General features: G+C 39.2%; 1 protein-coding gene across 3 annotated transcripts in view; it reads left to right on the top strand.

Moving 5' to 3' along the window:
• MYH11 (myosin heavy chain 11) overlaps positions 1-20,762 on the top strand; it is a 60,614-nt gene that overhangs the window by 23,171 nt on the left and 16,681 nt on the right. For 2 of the 3 annotated variants that reach the window (XM_068424117.1, XM_068424119.1), the window contains exons 5-21: positions 4,728-4,830; positions 6,558-6,578; positions 8,960-9,052; positions 9,959-10,022; positions 10,640-10,738; positions 11,756-11,899; positions 14,631-14,726; positions 15,098-15,216; positions 15,386-15,538; positions 16,006-16,179; positions 16,374-16,547; positions 17,045-17,159; positions 18,096-18,289; positions 18,459-18,580; positions 18,696-18,765; positions 18,910-19,070; positions 19,935-20,043. In XM_068424117.1, the coding sequence (XP_068280218.1) occupies positions 4,728-4,830; positions 6,558-6,578; positions 8,960-9,052; positions 9,959-10,022; positions 10,640-10,738; positions 11,756-11,899; positions 14,631-14,726; positions 15,098-15,216; positions 15,386-15,538; positions 16,006-16,179; positions 16,374-16,547; positions 17,045-17,159; positions 18,096-18,289; positions 18,459-18,580; positions 18,696-18,765; positions 18,910-19,070; positions 19,935-20,043 (2,011 nt within the window). The remainder of the gene's footprint in view (positions 1-4,727; positions 4,831-6,557; positions 6,579-8,959; positions 9,053-9,958; positions 10,023-10,639; positions 10,739-11,755; positions 11,900-14,630; positions 14,727-15,097; positions 15,217-15,385; positions 15,539-16,005; positions 16,180-16,373; positions 16,548-17,044; positions 17,160-18,095; positions 18,290-18,458; positions 18,581-18,695; positions 18,766-18,909; positions 19,071-19,934; positions 20,044-20,762) is intronic. The other variant, XM_068424118.1, reaches the window with a different exon arrangement.

Raw genomic sequence — 20,762 nt, 5'->3', positions numbered from 1 at the left:
TATTCACTCTTGCAAAGACTGTGCTGGTCTCTGTTGACCAGCACATTAGACATTGCTGAAGGAAAAATCCCAAGACACCTGTCCAGTTACTCAGAGACCTGAGCAACCTTGCTGCATCAGCAACTAAGCGTGAATTGGACTAAGCAATGGCCAGTGAACAGGCTTGTGACTTTTCAAGCTTCTTCCAATGTAAGTAAAGGCACCAGCCCTCAAAGAAGACTTCTGGCCTTTAATTTGCTCAATTTTTACAGATACAAGTGGATCCTATTGAATTTTTCAAAAGGTTTTTTACTAAAAATTCCACAGTGTGCTTATTTGCATAGCTAAGCACCTGAGTGTTTTAAAGATCTCCCCTTAAACCTGTCTGATCTTGGGGTTATCATATTTTAGCCACTTCCTGATAAAAGTGGGTAGAGTATTTTCTAGAAAGCAGATGTGGCTAAAAGGACTGTACACAAGCTTCAGTTAAACAAGAATCTACCTTAAATGAATGAGAAAAAATACGATCAAAATTCTGAATATTGGGGGTAATGTGAAGACTGTGAAAACAGATGCTTGTTAAACATTTTACAATCAAATAGGTTTTTGTTAGCTTTTACTTTTTTTTATTCATGCATTTAGTTTGAATAGCTTCTATCAAAACATATAGTAGCAGGGTGCTATTTCCACTTAATTCGATACAGTAACAGACAAAATGGTGTGTGAGGCAGCGACGGTCCTGCCCTTTTCCCCTTCTTCCCCTCTCTCTTTATGGGCTAACTCTCCAGAGCCTCACTCGGCCATGGGACCTCAGCCCGCTTTCTTCCCTGACACGTCAAGAAGCAGAGTCATCCAGAACATGCTCCAAACTGCAAAGCCCCATTAGTCAAAGACTCCTCCACGAGAGAGCTAAACTCTTTTCTTTCCCAGCTCACTAAATCTCAAAGGCTGGAGCTGGCAAGCGTTGCTGCCTGGCCCTTCTCCCACACAGATATCTTGTGGAGCTTTAGACCCGGGGTGGAGCTTGGTGCTGAACCAGCTCAGTCTTTTTTGGGAATTTTTTATAAGTAAACTAGTAGGATCAGTGGGCTGGCTTCTGAGCCGCATCTCTAAGGGGGTACAGCTGGTCTAGGACAAAGATTTTCATTATCTTTGCACATCTCTTACCGCAGGATGAAGCCTGCCAAGCCCTGATGTGATTTAGAGCACCTCATTGACTGCTCTGTGCACAGATGCTTCCCGCAGTGCCAGCATAGCCAGATTAAGAGATGTGTCAACGGTCAATTTTTGTGGTTCATTGCTTACTGAAACAAATGCTGAAAATAAATTCTGCTGTTACCTCTTAGATGTTTCCAAAAGTGGAATTAAGCTAAGTCTTATATCATAATACTGATATAGAAAGCTTTCAAATTTTCAACAAAAAAATACACTTTTAAAACTGATTTTTCCCACTTGTACCCAAACATACAAGAGTCCTAGCTACACCACAGCCTCACCCCACAACAGTGGGGCCAACTTGCTAGTCTCATCTTGTCCTAATTTGGAAACCTGTTCTAACTGGGATAATTTTCCTTTAAGGTGAAGGTAATGGAGTCACAGAGGATTTAGTAGCTCACGTGGTACAAAAACTCTGTTATAGCAGAGTACTATACATGTGAGCTTATGTGCTTTAAATCCTGTACTGAGCTTCTAAAACAATGCCTGGCAAGAAATGAGGGAAGAATAAATTTAAACTATGCCACACAATGTGAGAGTAGTGTTTTTAACAGAGCAAGGCGGTAAGCCTAGTGGACCCTTTTGCTCTGGGAAAGCCAAGGAGTTTCTTAGGAGGAAAACATGTATGGGAAGTAGATTAAGTACTGCTGTTAGGCTAATCAGAACTGTGCAACAGGACCTGCTTTTGATCTGTTTTTTTTTGTGTTGCCCATCTGCGCTGGGTGCAAAGAAGAGCACTGGCAGTAAATGTGCTTCCCCTCTGTATGGCAGGCAACAAGAATGGTTTCAGATGCTTCAATTAAACAAATGATCAGTCTGCTCCCAGAAGATCATGATTAGAACAGCGGTAACAGCGTTTATGTGGTGAACTCCCACTTTGGAATATAATTTAGGGGTAAAAACTGAGGAAAACAGGCACTCAAAAGAGAGGAGTAGATGCCTGCTGGGAGGAGCTCCACTGTGTATGGTCCATGCCAAAACCGCTGAAAGATGCTTGCAAGAAAAAGACCCATCTTTAAAAATTCAGTCACTGAGCTCAAGAGAGCATGTAGGTTTTAAAACAGGTGGGATTTCTCATACCACCTCACAATGAAAGTTGTTTCTGACACCCCAGAAATGACGGTACTTCAAGGCAAATGTGGCAAAAAAAAAAACGCAGCATGAGCAATTCTGTTGCAGCTCAGTAGATCTAGGAAGAATTTAATCCAGCTGTGAAGTGAACTAAGAGATTCACATGCTCTCCTCCTCCTGGGTCTTCCTCCTTGTAAGCTTCTTCATGTTTAGAGGCATTGAACGTGATCTAGCCATTCCTTCTCATTAGTTAGTTTTCAAACACATAGTATTTTATCACTGAGATGAAATCTATATGTTGTCATACAGCTGTGATGTATCCTTCAGAGTTTGAGGGCTACTAATGTTGTTTAATGCATACTTGTTTATCAGACCTGTCTATTGTTACGGACATTTAAAAATGATCTGATGTGTTGAAAAATTACATGTATTCATCAGCTATGGACATTATTCTTCATTACTTACTGATCTTGAGATTTTTTTCCTACTTGTAGCTGTTGAGATCCTGTCTGTTTTCCATTTGATGTTGAAACGTTTCCATTTCATGTTGAACTTTTTATTGTCCACATCAAAAGGAAGTTAAAGCCTCAAAGTTTATCTGCAGAAAATAGGAAAACTCTCTGCCTGTGCAGGAGCAAAGAGTTAAGGATGAAAGCAAAGAACAAAATGTTAAGTAACTTAAGCATTACAGTATGGTAGGATAATTACAAGTAAAATGATGCCATATATGGTAATACTGACAGGGATTCAGGGGAAAGCCAAATGATGGGCACTGTTGCCCTGGGAGAAAGGAAATGCAATTCATGTAGTGATGAACTACAAACAACCTTTAATAAAATGGAATAGTTCAAACCCTGGGGTTTGTTTGAAGAAAGTTTTTTTGTTTGTTTTTTTTTTCCAAAGAAACAAAGTTGTAAGGTAGATTTATTTGAAAAGTTTGTATGCATATGTCTTCAAATTGGTGTGCTTGGTTTGGAATTGTTCCCAGGACACTTAATTTTTATCAATAAAACATGGAAATGTTTTAGCACTGAAGGCCAGGCAGAGATGAATCCAACCTCTAAACTGTGCAAATTAGCCCAGGTCTTGTGAAAAGGAACATATTCATCTCAATTATTTCTGGTCAAAACTCTAAAAGCCAGAAGAAACACTTCTCATCGTGTCGTACCTCAGGCAGGAATTGTTTCTGTTTTCCTAAGGTTTACATCAATGTCATCCTGTCTTGAAAATTCTGCCCAGCACTTACTCATATTTTTTATGTCCATTTATCACTGGTCCCTTGGTAGGGAAAATTAACTCCTGTATTTCCTAATCAGGAAAAGAAGCAGAACTGCAGTGGATCCAGCTAAATAGTTTCAGCTTCAAAAGAGTTGACAAATATCCATGGGATTATTGAATGTGTTGTTCTCTTCATTTTTAAAGCCATTTTAGTTTAAATTCAAAGACAAAGAGGTCCAACTTACATTTAGACTGTTGCCCTCCTCACAGGACTAGCTTGATACAGTTGAAAGAAGTAGTTTATTACATCCACACCCACTTTAATGCCCTTTTTAATTGCTGAGACAGGACAGTATAAAAACATTTTCATCTATATAATCATCAGAGCCCAAGGTATCTAGAAGACGTGAGATGATATAATGTGACACTTAGGAAAAAGTAGGCTGGAAATGTTCTTCTGGGAAAAGACGCTGTAAATCTGGCCCTTGTACCTATACTTTGGAAACCAGTATTTTACTTTAAGAGAGGGCTTAAGGGTTGGAAATAAACTTAACCCTGGAAATCCTCTGGGAGGTGAAAAGTTACCGCTGCCTTCCTGTTACCCAAGGGACACTGCATGGAGCACAGCCAGGATGCTGATTCGGCTGGTCGGACATCTCGCCACACAAGATGTCCCTTGCTACCCGGTTAGCAGGGACACCTCAGGCAGTCCCAGCTCTGATCCGGCTGAATTCAAGGAGTATTTGAACAAAGAGTTCAGAGGAGGCAGGATCATTCGCTTATTCTCCAGCACTGATGCAAGATGTTAGTCTACTCTAATGCCAGAGTTTCAGAAAAGAAAGCTGTTTTATCACTGCTAATGTTTCTTACTGCTGTACCACATCACAGTTAATGTTGTATTTTTTGGTCTTAAAACACAAGCAGCCTCCCTGCCAGCTCCACTTCTCATAAATGCTCAGATGCTGCCAAAGCAAGATGAACAGCCGTTCAAAAATGCATCATGTTTTAGAATTGCCTTAAATGGCCCAATGTCCAGTAAAAATACTAACAGGACAGAGATATAGCTCTGATAAATGCATTCTTTGCATGCTGAAATCAGGTTGATTTGGAGAGATGGTGTTCTGGGGTAAATAGTAACTGAGCCAGGCAGTTTCCAGTCCTGTTTTTATACACTAAATACATCACGTGGCAGAAGGAGTCCACTAGTTACCTACCTTCTTTTGTGTTACTTTCTTTCCCCTCAGAGGTGAATCTGGTGCTGGCAAGACAGAAAATACCAAAAAGGTCATTCAGTACCTGGCTGTTGTTGCTTCATCACATAAGGGCAAAAAGGACATCAGCATCACTGTAAGTGAGCTCTTCCGTATTCAACTCTTCTTCAGGCCTGTTAGGACTGTACTGAGCTGACTGTGCTAACAGCAAGTCAACGTCTGTGGCTTGCCAAAGAGTCGACATATTAAGAGTACACAATTACGTCACAGGTCTATGTTTATGGAAAAAAAACTTTTATTTGACACTCCCTTAGGCATCAAATCAGAATGTACTTTGCTAGAAGAGAAATATTCATAGCTTTCCATATGCATAGCACCTATTTATATCCTAGCATGAAGGCCTTGAAGTCTGCAAGGGCTCAGGTCCTTATTTTACCCTTGGCCCCTAGCAACTGAGAAGTTTGGGAAAGCCTTCAACTAACACATTGTCCAACTGCATCAAAAAATGTATACCAGCATTTAAACTTCCAAAGTTTTGATTGGCTTTGTTAGCAAGTAAGTTTTCTTACTAACTAGCAAAGAGTCTCAGTATAAAACCTGTCTTTTCTTTTTACTCCTCTATCAGAGAGAACAATTTTGAAAGGCACAACTTTTTTTAAAGTATTTTGTTTCTTCAAAATTTATAACAGTCTTGCCTTAGTGACTAAAGTTGGTTTTCTTGCTCTGAACCATAACATGAGCTTATACCTGCCCGGTTCCTGGAGATCATTAGTGTGGCTGAGGCTCTCAACCGTCTTTGCTGTTTTCAGTGACACAACTCCAGGTCCTACGTAATTTCCAGCCTTTTGAATGTTACTCAAACTTCTGAAAAAAAATGTAGCGATTCACTTTTATGACAAAACAGGCTTAATTCAGGAAGACATTTCAGTGTGTCCCAAATGCAAGACTGGGTCCAAAATAAGTAACAAGCAGGGAAGTGGGAAACAAAGTAAAAATCTCATGACCACACCTGTGCTGGCCCTTGCAGCTGCCCTTGCCTACCCTGTATGCCAGCAGACAGAGAACTCCAGAGCACAGGGTGTGCAGCCTGGCCTCTTCCACCATAAATAATTGTTGTTTATGTACAGCAGATGCTGCTTTGGGGCAGGGGACAGAGTAGTTGTCCCTTTGGGTAGTATTTTCTAGAAATCTGTGATTAAATTTAGTGGAAACAGTCCAGGACTAAAGGCATTGTTTTCCTTTGTTGAATGTATATGCTAAAAACTTATGTCTTCTTACTGGGTCCGTGCTTAGTAGCTGGGGGAAGTGAACTTGTGGTTTCAAGGCCATTCCTAACAAGCATTTAACTGCAGTTGCTGCTGATTCCCCTGGGGAATTACATGAGTCTCAGGATCAAACTGGCCCTGAGACAGACCTGAAGGCAAATATCAAGCTGAAAGAAAGTCTAAGTTGTTCTATAACATGCTGACAAATAGTAATTCAGTGACTGGGACTACTAACACTACTATTTCAGTCATTAAAAAATAATGAATAACAAAATGCCTCAGTTGCACCAGGAAGAACTGGGGATTTACCATAAAAATACCTGTCCTTGTCTGTTCCTGGGAGACTAACCTGGGACTGGATCCAAATCCCATCCCTTTGCTTCAGGGTTTGTTTTTTTTTTCTTCAGCTAAAATGCTCTATATATGTTAATGGTATTTGTACTCTTGGTATGTCTGCAATAGACTGTTTGTATTTGTATTCCTGGTTTATTTGCATGGAAACTGTGTATTGGTTATTTTAATACAGGAAAAACAGTAAAAATGTCTGTGTAATGGAAATGATACTGACACTTGTTTTATACCACGTTATTCAATACAGCAAGGTCCATCTTTTTCTTACGTGAGTAACTTAGACTGTTTGATGTGTGTTTAAGGCACTGAGTGTAGAACTGCATGCTATTGTTGCACCCCTAAAATTTAAGAGAGATTTTGTTGAAATATATTGTATGGTATGATAAAAAGCAACAATAGCGCCAAATGCTCTCACAAATCAACCCTAACTGTGTCAGGCTCCATGGTAAAGAATGAGGTCTGACACAGGCAGGGTCATCTTTTAAATACCACTCTCTTCTATACATGTGTGTTCAAACTGCCATAGTTTGAATGAAATTTCCCACGATCCTGAAAGAGCCACTCAGCCTGAAATTGAGCAAATTGATTTCTGAATGAATATACCCAAATACTTTCTATGCTTCAGGTTGAACTTTTTAGGACTGTTGTGAAATAATTCCTAAACCTCACGGTGTTTGATTGATTTGGTTGGCTGCATGCTTTCCATTTGATATTGCTTTCAATTTTACATTTTCATGTAACTGTTGAGAATTGTTCACATCTGCAAAAGTTAGCATGTTCTTAGCTTGCTGCTATGATGTGTAACAGCAATTCCCACTGCAGCGTGTGTCTGCAGGTGTGTTACAGCAGTTTCTTACAGGCCCTCATAGGTCCTCCTGTATTGTGGTGTACCATACCAGCACACCGATGCTTTAGGAATACAGGCAGGTTTGCTGGCATATTGTTTGTTTCTGTGTCAGGCAAATGGGATTTTTTTTTTTTAATGGGGTCTTTTTTTCCCCATTCTGACAGCTGCCTCTCAGACTTTGGCAATGTGTTGCCCCTTAGTTAATTTAGGATATCCTTTGACAAGCTCTCTGCAAAAAAAAAAACACATTCATTGCTGGCATAGGCATCTCTGTGGAGTTCAGTAGACTTACAGCTGCATACAATGCTGTTAATTTGGAGCCACATTTTTATACCCCAAGTTTATGGCATAGTTCAGTTCTCCCTAGAAGCAGGTGGTATCTGTCTCAGTTTAGCAGACATGATTTTAGCTGTCACCATCTGATTTCAGCAACACCCTAAGCTTATGGTGGAGTTAAGTCTACAGAGTAACTGGAAAGAGTTGCTCAGTACAGAGAAACTTCAGGGACTTTGAGGAATTCTTTAGTTATTCTAGGACTCCTGTATTAACTTGTTTGGAAATCTTCCTTCCCTCTTCCTTTAACTCTTAGTAAGTTTTGGGGGATTTTTGGTTGGGTTTTCCTTTTTCTTTTTTCAAAATGCAGTCTTGATACAGGCCTTAGCTCTCAAAAGATCCATGCTCTCAGGAAGGTGCTCGTTCTCCCATCTCGTGACCACGCAGATAAGTTTAGCCATTTGTTAACAATATCTGTTGCTTTTTACTGCTATTTTTGTGGCAGCTCTTATCATTGCCACATAAGTTACAAGACATTCAGGAATGCCATTTAGAAGAAGTTTTGCACGCTAATTGGGAAGCACTTTCATTTTCCAGATGACTTCCCCTAGATTCAACCTAAATTTGCCTTATTTTCTAATTAAAATTATTTAAATGATAGAATATTATCTATCAAGGACTTTTTCCTCTTCAGGGTGTGTTATTTGAAATAATGCCTGTTACTGCAGAGTAGTACTCAAAGAATAGGATGACAAGAAACAAATGTGAAAGTGAGTGACCTCATAGGAGAGAGCTGAATTAAAAGTTCAAAAAAGCTGGATTCATAAGTAAAGGATTTTTTCAACTTCATTGATTTGTTTAGAAATTAGAGTATTAAATGCATGCTTGTTTCATTGCATGATTTGTTTCATTACCAATCACAATTAACAATATAATACGAAGTTTGTGTGTTTGCATGAGAATTCATTATCCTAGTTTGAATAAATCAACGCATTTCCATATTTAACCTAAATAGCCTTGCATGGATCATTATTAATAGACTTGATGAAATCTGCTTTGTAGCTTTGTGCTGCATTATATTAAAAGAATTCTGGGCAAGTTATTCTAATTACATCATCATTTGCTAGCAAAGGATCTCAATAAACTAACTTGAACAAGACATACTAGAGGTTCTTTTAAGAATATCCCTTCTAAAAATGATACTAAACTGGAAAAAAAAATATTTGACATTGAATGACCCTTTTTTTTAAGGAAGGCCAGTCATGATGCTAAACAGATTAATAGACTTTGATCTGTCACAGGCAACAGGGCTGGAAAAGGGTCATGTATACAGGACAGCAGTCAACTGCACAAATATATAAACACAAAGATTAACAGAGAATGAAAACAAATCCAGATGAAGTGCAGTATTCAGTAAAAAAAAAGTTAAAGGCTTAAATTATCTTTCACATTTTTCTCCAGTGTACATTTGTTGGTTTTAATTAAGTAATTATGAAGTTTAGGGTTAACTGTGTCTGAATGAATTTTAGGGTGAGCTGGAAAAGCAGCTTCTACAGGCAAACCCTATTCTTGAAGCTTTTGGAAATGCCAAAACAGTGAAGAATGACAACTCCTCCAGATTTGTAAGTAGGAGAAATCCAGCTGGGTCTATGTGTGCGGGGGTACAGCATCTTTTAAAACACAGTGTACAGACAGTGGCCCTCATCAGTGCTTCTCTCTAAAGAACATCTTAAAACTAATCCCTTGAAAACAGCTTAGAATTCCTCTCTGAAATAGGAATGTGGCCTTATAGAAGATTAAAGATCAAGCTCAAACCTGACATTACCATTGTCCTCTCACAATTTAGCAGTCTATGTGTGGCCTTCCAGAGTCAATTCTGCTCCAGGACATATCCACCTTCAGAGTACTTAAAAATAAAACCTGTACTTTCTTTTTCTTTGCACCACTGTCGAGCATATATCTCATAAGGTGTGACTGTTACTTAGCAAGAGTGGTTAATACAGTAAATTAAAAACTACAGGAGAAAAAGAAAAAACAGTCATAGAGATTCCAGTTAGAATGATGTGAGCTGCAGGCTGTCACTATTTGACGACACTTTTTTCTGGGAGTGCTGGCAGACCCTCCTCTCCCACCTCTGCTCTCTCCCTGCAAAGTTCAGGGATCCATGCAGAATACTGTGAACCATAGCAGAGGGAGTTGTGCAGATCCAATGCTATTCCCTCATTGAACTTGTGGGAATCAAGGTAGAAAATAGATGTCGTATCCCCAGCTTCCAAAGCCTGGTGCAGTAGGGAGGACTCCTTTCCCTCTAAGTGCCTGAATGAAATGTGGGGGCAAATCTCTGCAGAGGGAATATCAGAGAAGTTGTCTTCCTTTCAGGCTTTTCCATGGGTTGTCCCAGCAGGAGGGAATCAAGCATGATTAAGAGGATGATTTACATGTGTTGTTAAACAGGCTAAATACTAATGTTGGAAAACCTGGCGTAACCTGAAAGAACTGCCCAATCTAGATATTCTTTTCATCCACAGGGCAAATTCATCCGCATCAACTTTGATGTGACAGGCTACATTGTCGGAGCAAACATAGAGACTTGTATCCTTTTCAGTGAGCTGCATGGGAAGCTAACTAGGGTGAGCAGAAAGGAGTAAGATAAACAAGCTCCACTGCGTGTCTAAGAAAGGCAAATATTGCTGAGGCTGGTATAAACAAAGATGGAGGGAAGTGGCTCCATTTATGCTGATACCAGCTTCTTAGTTTGTCTTACTCTCACGTTTACATTCTCAGGTCTGTTTTCTCAGCTATAGGAAAGTGTGCTATTCCCCATATACAGCTTCAGAAAATGGAAGCACCGCATCTAAGGCAATGGCAGAGGACTTTAAAAGCAGAGTCTCAATAATACGATAATGGGAAAAGATTGTTTTGTGGTTAAGGTTGCACGTTATCTCGAGAGCTATGCAGTCATTTTGTTTCGTATCAGTGTGATCGTGCATGGGTCACTCCAGTTCCCTGTGGTCTACATTTCCAGCTGCAAAAAAAGTTTGGAAACATTACTGTTTCTTACTGGTGCTGTGACGGGCACTGACGTGTTCACGTTAGACAAGCTTGTGGCAAATATTTCAGCAATGCTATTGATGGTTCTGAGGCTGATGGCACAACTAAGGAAGGACTGAAATATGTTATTGATTTTTTTTAACACACTTGACAAACAGATTTGCTTGAAAAATCCCGTGCTATTCGTCAGGCTAAAGATGAACGAACATTTCATATCTTTTACTATTTGATTGCTGGAGCTTCTGAACAAATGAGAAGTAAGTTACTTGCTAATGATTCTTAGATCTCACTGAATAGTCTGAGCGAAGGCTTACTTCAGTAATTTATCCTAAAACTTCTTTAATTGTATGTTATTAAATCCTTTCTATAAATAGACAGCTCTTTAGCTATAGAAAATAGTTCCCAAGTGAATTGTAAGAAAGCTTCAATTGATGTCCACCTGTTTGAGCCAGGTTGTTTACAGTTTACAGGATGTTTCAATTCACAGGAGGTGCAAACCCATTCAGATCCCATCTTGAACGATATCGAGAAGATGAATAGCGAAGAGTTATTAATTATTTTTTACACAGAAGAAAGTGGGGTTCCCAATAAAAATATTGACTTGTGGTTTTAAAATAAATTAAGGGAATGTCTTTCCCAAGGCACATTATTACACTGTGAAACCCATAGCTTCAGAATGTTGAGAAGGTGAAAAGTGCAAGTGGATCCAAAAAAAAAAAAAGATTAGACAATGTGTATTGGAACATCATGGTTCAAATATGACATCTTTCCTTAAATCACTGGTTGCCAAAGAATGTACAAAGCAATGGATAACTCTGTATTTTCCCTGATTCTTATGCCCCTTACCTAAGAATCTGTTGTTGGCCACAGTATGTGGCTGAAGAGTCTTTTAGTCTGGCCCACTATGGTTGTTACCTGGTTCCATTCTTATTACCTGATATGAATCCCCACAGGGAGAGGGTGTAATTCTGAGTAGGTTACACATGGTGCTAAATGAAAGACTTTTGGGAAAAATGGCTCAGATTTGAGTCCATAGGGTGCAAAATTCCACTGAGGGGCAGAGACATTCCCCAGTTACTAATGAAAACTGAAAACTTAATGTAATCAAGCTCGCTAAATGAAGAGTTATTTTGAAAATATTCATGAACCACAAAACCCTGAACTCCTCATACAAGAATACACTGTTTTTTTTCCTGTTGTTCATTGGGAGACCTCATGAACCAACAGCATTAAGTTGATGCACTTAAGTAAATCTTTTCTTCTTTGCTTTTTAGATGATCTGTTGCTGGAAGGCTTCAACAATTATACCTTTCTTTCTAATGGCCATGTGCCTATTCCTGCTCAACAAGATGATGAGATGTTTCAGGAGACCTTGGAAGCCATGACAATTATGGGCTTTACTGAGGAGGAACAGACAGGTGAGAATTGTTAGCAAGATTGTATTCAAGGTATAGATCTGCAAGTGAAACTATATAGGGATGCAAAGGCACAGAGGTTAATTCTGTCCAGAATAATCACTTTGCAAAATATGCATGTGAAGTAAGATTCTACATTCATATAAGAAAATTAAGATTATTTAGATTTTATGCCCATGTTTCTCTGGAGAAGCGTGTTCTTGCATGAACCACCAACTGGAGGATTCTAAATGTACCCATGTTATTTAAGCTCTTTGCCTCCGATTTCCTCTGTATAAAACTATTACCAACCGTTACCTAGCTACCATTTCCAAGAAGTGCACTGTGAATTAATGCCATAGTTTTCCCTCCTTCTCAGGAGGTATTAGATGAATTAAACCATAGATGTCTCATGGAAATAGAATGAACGTTCTCTCATAAGGCGAAACTTCTCAAGCACAGATTTGTTTCTACCTCACCTTAAGAATAATATGGGAACGCAGTTCTGTGTTATGAGGAGAGACACAAGATCAAGGCAGGATCTAAACACAGGATCAAGATCACATGACACAAGCAGCATGGTCAGAGCCAGTAATAAACAACTGAACTGGTGGCAGTACAGTGACTGAAGACAACATAAACCAGCAGCAGGAATCTGGGGGGAGGATAGCAGGGGCTGAGAATAGACTGGCAGCGAAGACACTGAAACAGCTGTCACAGATCCATGAGACAAAACACTATGAGCCTCCTTGGAATCATTGCCACCTTTATATTAAACAGGGTGATGCTTCAGTAAGTCTTGTCAGTATTAGTGTGACTGTTCTTGCCTTGCAAGGAGATCTAATTATGATCTACTGCTTTGAGGTTGTTGTTAGAAAAGTTCTACTTAAAAAAAATTACTACAGTGGCCTACCTTTTCTCATTGCTGCAGTGGATACCAGTGGGACCAGCTGAGGCCAATAATGAAATCTCTTTGCAAACCACCTCCTTCAAAGGGTTAAATGGCAGCACTTGCTAGAAACACTTCAATATTTCTTCCACTGTATCACCACCTATATTGGAAAATAGAGTATATATAATCAAAGAGAAATTATCTCTGTGATGCACAGAACAAGTGATGATGCACAGGGCAGCTTTATACAGTAATTTAAACATGGGTCAAATAAAATAACTGTCACTATATTTTGCTGTCCATCTGAATGAAGAATTGCAAGGCTTTTTCTTATAAGTCTTATAAATTCTGAAGACCTGCTTGTAGGAGGAACATGATATGCACTCCTGACCTATTTGAATTCCACAGCTTCAGTGCAGTTGTCAGCATGCAAAAGTACTATAACACATCATGTTTTGAAAGGTAATTTGCATTTATGAAAGGGAAGATTTCTCACTAGAAGAACTCCATAAATACTCAGAACAGACTACTGAATTCAAGCCAGCTCTAACAACAATAATGACCATTTAAAACAATTTTTTCAGAACTTTCCAACAACTAGCATGAAAAAGTTGCAAAATATTCTGATTTAATTTTGAAAGAAATGGAACAGGCTCAAATAGCTCATATTTATGTTCACTGATTCAGAGAAAAGAGAAATAAAAACAAAGACCATGAACCAACAACTAAACGATCTTGAAAATGTGGGCCTGCCAGAGACATCTCTCTCCATAGCTTTTACCTCTCACTGCTCCTGCGAGTGTGCAGGGCTTCAGCTGGTGCATGCCAGTGTGCATTGCCCATGGATGCAAATTGCCATGCCCCAAGTGACACCTGGTGGCAGAAACTGCGTCACCCCATCACTTGAGCCTTGGACCAGCTCTGGCAGCTGGGAGCAGAGCTCCATCACATTCCATCCCTGCATCAGTGACTGAGGGATGCTGAGCAAAAATGTCTTGCCTTGCAGGAGAGCAGTGCAAGTGCCAGCCTTGGTAAATTCAGATGATGTTACTGATGAAGATTGGTTCGTTCTCCTGCCAGGGCATGTGTATTAGTGTTGACAGAAGCATTCTCCGTTACAACAATAGGAGTCATCATATTACTGTCTGAACCACTTTGATTTCATGCACTAAAATATAAGCCCATTAGGGCAGTATTTTTCTCCTGTGTAAGTTTACCAAATAAACAAATAGAACTCCCTAGATTCATACCATCTCATCTGTAACATATCAGTAGATTTTACTACCTGAAGTTAGGCGACATCGCATATATATATTTTAGTAATCAAACATTAATCAATTACTTTTCTGTACTTTGACACTAATCCTTCAAAGATTTGTATACATTTGATCTTAGTTGCACAACTAAATAGTAGCCACATGTTCCTGCATAACTGGAGCTTCAGAAGTGCCACACATTTTTGAAGATGCTAGTAATTCATAGATTTTTTTTTTTTTTTTTTAATTTTAAAGACAGAGATACAGATTGTCAAGTGACTGAGCAGGGAAGATGCTACAGGCCACTGTGAGTGGGAGATGAATTCCTGAGATCTGGGGGTCTGCCTGGGGAGCCAGCACAACTTAGCTTTGAGGTGCTGGTGTTCCCAGACTGGCCTGTTTACTCCACTGCACAGATTGTTGAGATGCTGCTTAACCAGCTCTCAAACTCCTGCAGTTTACAGCACAGTCTTAAAGCAAACCTAGCTCTTTCCATAGGGGTACAGACTACCATAGGCAATAGAATGAATCTTTGTTATTGCAGAGAATAGAGCTTTCAAAATATGTCACTTCTGTTCCTCATTTATATTATCTGTTTCTCTTACAGCTATTCTGAAGGTTGTTTCATCTGTCCTACAACTGGGTAATATTGTCTTCAAGAAGGAGAGAAACACTGATCAAGCTTCTATGCCAGACAATACTGGTATGATCTGCCACTTTAAAAAATTAGTTAACATTAAGAAATTAATAAAATAGCTGAGTAAGCACTCTATCAGTATTTTTTATTGAATTGTTATTACATATATACTTCACAGGCTTTAAAAGATATACCATACTTAAAATCAGCTCAGTTATTACCTTTTCTAGTAATCTTGAATCCATAAAGTGACGAACAGTGGATTTGCTGTTTGGATCACGAATAATACTTTTATGGCAAGTGGCATCTCTTGTGTGTACAATAGAGGTTTTAAGGAAGACAAATAACTTCACATACTTGCTGAGGTGCTCATATTCACACTTGCTGACCTGCTAAAAGAAAATTCAATCTGAAATAAAATCTCTCTTTTATTCTAGCTGCACAAAAAGTATGTCACCTGATGGGGATCAATGTGACAGATTTCACAAGATCTATTCTAACCCCAAGGATCAAAGTAGGACGAGATGTTGTTCAGAAAGCTCAGACCAAAGAGCAGGTATCTACTTGCAGTCTGGTCAGCTCTCCTGAAACTACTCTCCTTTCTTCTTTTTTTTCTTACATCTTGTCTAAAGGGAAATGTCAGTTTTCTGCTTCATTATCTCTACAGAAATTAGCAGCTAATTGGGTTTCTTCTTTCACTTACAATTTTCACTTATTTTTTTCAGGCGGACTTTGCCATAGAGGCTTTGGCCAAGGCACAATTTGAACGTCTTTTCCGTTGGATTCTAACTCGCGTAAACAAAGCTCTCGATAAAACAAAAAGACAAGGTGCTTCCTTCTTGGGGATCCTTGATATTGCTGGATTTGAGATTTTTGAGGTAGGTACTGTGGGACACAAGTTGGCTACACTCCTTATTATCATGCAGATATAAGATGACAAAAATCTAATTTCAGAGCCACAAAACCAATTTGGTTCTTTCAAGCTGGCTAGCAGCCCGTGGCCGACACGACCCACAGGCCTACTACACCTGGCTGCTTGCCTTTCCCTTGGGCAGGAAGGGCTGGGGGCTGGCAGCATGCTCCTGCTGGGCTTCTGCAGGGCTCAGTGTATAGAGCCAGGCTCTGCTTTTTATGGTTTATTGAACAGGTCCCAGTACAAAGATTTACCACTTAAGAACTTACTGTAAATTCTCAAGACCTTATATCAGAAAAATAGGAATCCTTATATTTGAATTATTGTAATATGTAAAAATAAATAGAAGATAGCAAATTTCAACTTGTCCTTTAAGTTCCCTCTCAAAGGTCTCTTTCTAACATTAGGGATTCACTTTTTTCTTCTTCACAGATCAATTCCTTTGAGCAGCTGTGCATCAATTACACTAACGAGAAACTTCAGCAGCTTTTCAACCACACAATGTTTGTATTGGAGCAAGAGGAATACCAGAGAGAGGGCATTGAATGGAATTTCATTGACTTTGGCCTTGACTTGCAACCTTGCATTGAGCTGATTGAAAGACCAGTAAGATTATAGCTCTATAGGTGGGATACTATATAGGTTGCATCAGGGTCAGTTATGTATCAGTATAATAAGAGAGCCATTCAAGGTATTTCAGATCCTTTGTTGCCTGGGAGGATTTGTAACATAAGGGATAAAGAAGGTGGTACTCTTTCTTTGCCTGTGATGATACTGATCTGATATTGCTCACATTGCAGACCAACCCTCCAGGTGTCCTGGCTCTGCTGGATGAAGAGTGCTGGTTCCCCAAAGCTACTGACACATCCTTTGTGGAGAAACTATGTCAAGAACAAGGCAACCATGTCAAATTCCAGAAGACCAAGCAACTCAAGGATAAAACAGAGTTCTGTATAATACACTATGCAGGAAAGGTACCGGACAGATTGAGCTATTTTGACTTAGGGAACTTTGATTCTTTGATGCCCAAATGCTAAAAAAGAAATAGTCTGGTCCCTGCATTGATAAGGGACAGTTTTAATTATATAAAGGATATATTTAATGCTTTAATTGCATAACATATGAAATAAGATTTGCAAAACTTTCATGGTTGCGCTAAGGTCACATGAAAACAAAAATAAGCGGCACCGGGATTATTGAAAATCCAAGTAATTTGGATTCCTTTCTAGACAGCAGATTTTTTTAAAGGCAGGGCAGATGCCCTGCCATGGATATGTCTGCAAAAAGCTTTTCAGAGGCTAGTACATGTAAGAATAAATACTCAACTCAGATCTCAACCATAGAAAGCTTCTCACATTATTATTATTATTATTATTTGTATGATTTTGTGTTAATACAGTGCCCTGTGTTCTTGGACACTCCAGATTTCTTTATCAAGAACAGATTTTTGACATAGCACTGTTTCCTGCAGGTTACCTACAACGCAACTGCCTGGCTAACAAAGAACATGGATCCACTAAATGACAATGTGACTTCTCTGCTGAACCAGTCTTCAGACAAATTTGTAGCAGACCTTTGGAAAGATGGTATGAATTGCAACTCTAAATCAGTAATGTGGTTTAAAGGGAGAAACTTCTACCAGAACTTTTTTGACAGCTGTCCCTTGCTGGCAGGACACAAGTGTGGAAATGATAAGCATAGAAGAGACTGAACTAAGAAACAAGAATAATGTGTTCTAGAGACGTACTTATGGAAAGCATCATTAGACAGTTTTAAGCACTACCAAAAAATTCCCTTGATATTGTTCAGCAACAGAATAAAGTTATTCATTACACTGTTATAAAGTTGCTGAATATGTGATAGTGTAGACTTCATTTAATACAGGTTATTGTTGGGTTTTATGAATGACTTACCTTACACACTGCTCTCCCAGAAGTCCTGCACAGTTCTCTCCAGTGATGTACAATCTCAACTAAACTCGATCAGAAGAATGTCTGTATGCATATAAAACACTTCGTTTTTAAAAAGTTTATATGGATCTGTAAAACATACACTACAGTAGAAATATTTAATACAGGGGCATAAATGTGCATGCAAACACAGCAAGGTGGCTCTGAATTATCAAATAACTGAGGGAGATTACTAGCTAGACTTTGAGAACCACTGGGTAATACATGGGAGTCAAGAGATGTTGCTGTTTCTTGTTCTGACTCCAACCTACCAACTGGATATTTTGCAGAAGGACTGTCCTTTTCAGAGCAAACAAAATAAAATATATTCTGTGTATTCAGTTGCTCCATTCTGTCACTAATTAACAAAGAAAGATCCTTGTTTTCATGTTTGACAGTAGACTATTTACCCAGAAGGCTCTTCTAGTACTTTTGTTAGTATGCTTCTACTGCATAAAAAATACATTGGTCCTCTTTGGGAAGCTGCAGTTTAACAATGCCAGTGACAGGTGTAACGTGAGGTGAGGACAGTTTATATAAGCAGTTCCATTCATACTTTCTTTTATATTCTAGTGGACCGTATAGTTGGGCTGGACCAGATGGCCAAGATGACTGAAAGCTCCCTCCCTAGTGCTTCAAAAACCAAGAAAGGCATGTTCCGTACTGTTGGACAACTCTATAAAGAGCAGCTGACCAAACTGATGACCACCTTAAGGAATACCAATCCCAACTTTGTCCGCTGTATCATTCCAAATCATGAAAAAAGGGTAATTTTCAAATGCTCAATTTTCAGACTCCTGGCACATTATTCATGTTGAGCTGCTCACTGTACCAGCATATCGCAGAGCTGAATGATGTCTTCAAACATAGATATGCAGCCAGTAACATTTTTGTATATTTCTACTATGCTAAAACTACTTTCTGTTCTCTTTTCAGGCTGGCAAACTTGATGCCCATTTAGTGCTGGAGCAGTTGCGCTGCAATGGTGTCTTGGAAGGTATTCGTATCTGCCGTCAGGGATTCCCCAACAGGATTGTCTTCCAGGAGTTCCGTCAGCGGTAGGAATCCCTCACTTGGTCCTAACTCTGGGTTTAATAGTAGTGTAATACATATTTGTCTGTACAAAATAATCTGATGTGTTTTAACCTCCCTAACATCAACATCTTTTGGCAGATACGAAATTCTTGCTGCAAATGCTATTCCAAAAGGATTCATGGATGGGAAGCAGGCTTGCATACTGATGGTGAGGAAAGCATTTTTGATCCTATTGATAGTCAGGTCTATGTTTTTTATATAAAAGCTGTTGAGAATGAACAGAAATGAGAAGTAATTTTTAATACCTGAAACCTCAGCACTGGAGTTAACAAATATCCCTGTTTTCCTCCAGATCAAAGCTTTAGAACTTGATCCCAACTTGTACAGAATTGGGCAGAGCAAAATCTTCTTCAGAACTGGTGTTCTGGCTCACCTAGAAGAAGAGAGAGACCTGAAGATCACAGACGTTATTATCGCCTTCCAGGCTCAGTGCCGAGGCTACCTAGCAAGAAAGTAAGAATATGTACTAACAAAAATAATGCCTTCTGCAGCAGAGTATCTACAGTAGCCTTTAGTTCACTGTATAACAAATAGAAGATATTGAGACTTTTTATTATTATCTATTATTTGTACTGCATTAGAACTCAACTTGTGTCCAATGAAGGACTCACTTTCTGCCCAGAAGAGGCTTATTAGTATAATTACAGGGAAGCAATTACATTGTGAGGCTACTTACACCTTCTGTACAGTAAGCTCTCTGAGGCAATGACCCATCATTTAAACATGTGTTTGTACAAGCAGGAGAAGGAGCATCTTAGCCTATGACTGGAGTCTTATGCACTATTACAAGTAGCAGCACCACTGGCATTTGTAAAACATGAAATAATTTCTTATACAGCTTGGGCATGAAACACTGATCATCTAGCATGATCTCAGTTAATGTACATCACAAAACTATTAGCAATAATGCCCTTTTTCTGCACACTACCAAGGCTTTTCAAATTGCTGAGCAAAGAAATTTAAATATAATAGGTTTCAAGAATGATGATCAATGCAAGTTCTGAGAGCCTGGGTACTCTGGAAAGATGTTCACATCCAGAACTAGATCTATACTTTCTGGTTTGTGCCTTCCTATGGAGTGCAAACAGCCAAAAACCAGAAGACTAAATAAAATACCAGAAAGCTAAACAGAGTTACTGCCTTTCCTCAAGAAAGCACAGGCACTGTTTAAGTGACAAAAGAATTTGTGCCAGACTTCTCAAACCATGTGGCTCATCAGCAGACTCTCATGCCAGAGTTTCTTTGCTTAGTGTGTGTATCTTGCAGACAACTTGTATTCCCAGACTGAACCAATTTGCTTTATGTTTTTAATCACAGAGCCTTTGCCAAGAGACAGCAACAGCTGACTGCAATGAAGGTTATCCAAAGAAATTGTGCTGCTTACCTGAAGCTGAGGAACTGGCAATGGTGGAGACTGTTCACTAAAGTGAGTGACTGCTATCGGTGAATCTCCTCAGCTTTCCAAAAGAAATGAAATGCACAAGATACCAAGGCATATCGTGGCAGGCACACTCCTTGTTCCAAAGTCCATTGCAGCTGATGGCAAGAGCCTCATTACCCTCACAAAATTTTGGATTACAGATACTCTGGATAGTTATAACGCCATTACCATTAAAGTTAGTTCTAGCTTGAGAAGAAAACAAACCAGTTAAGCAGAGATTCATAAAAGATTTTGCATGTTTGGGGACTTTTTTTTAATTGCCAAAAATGAAATAATTTCACAGGGGCGAATAATAAGACAAGGTAAAACTGAATTTTGTGAACGTGCAGAGTTATGTATCTATGGGGGACTCAGTAGCTCAGGAGTTCCCTAACTGGGACACTAAACATCTTCCTGCTACGCACTCAAGCAAATTAAGTCTATTTTCCTGTTGAAGAGACCTGGGATTTTTTCAAGAATGGCCTTCAGTTTAGATTTAGAAAACTGTTCCTACTTGCATTGATACCAACCTCCTCTGCAAACAGAAACAGGCAGTAACACACACCTGTGTGTGCACATTGCCTTTCTATGCAGAAGATGTAGCTTTTGCACACTATCAATGGATGAAAACAGGCTTGGAGCCATTCAAAAAGTGGCACTATTGGAGGCAGAGGTGCTCACAAGGCTCCAAGAATTAACACAGAGATGGCCAAGAGCAACGCTGC

Source organism: Nyctibius grandis, chromosome Z (genome assembly GCF_013368605.1).
Source record: "Nyctibius grandis isolate bNycGra1 chromosome Z, bNycGra1.pri, whole genome shotgun sequence".
Lineage (NCBI taxonomy): Eukaryota > Metazoa > Chordata > Aves > Nyctibiiformes > Nyctibiidae > Nyctibius > Nyctibius grandis.
Note: the sequence above shows the minus strand (reverse complement) of the source record. Positions and strands in the feature narration are given on the sequence as shown.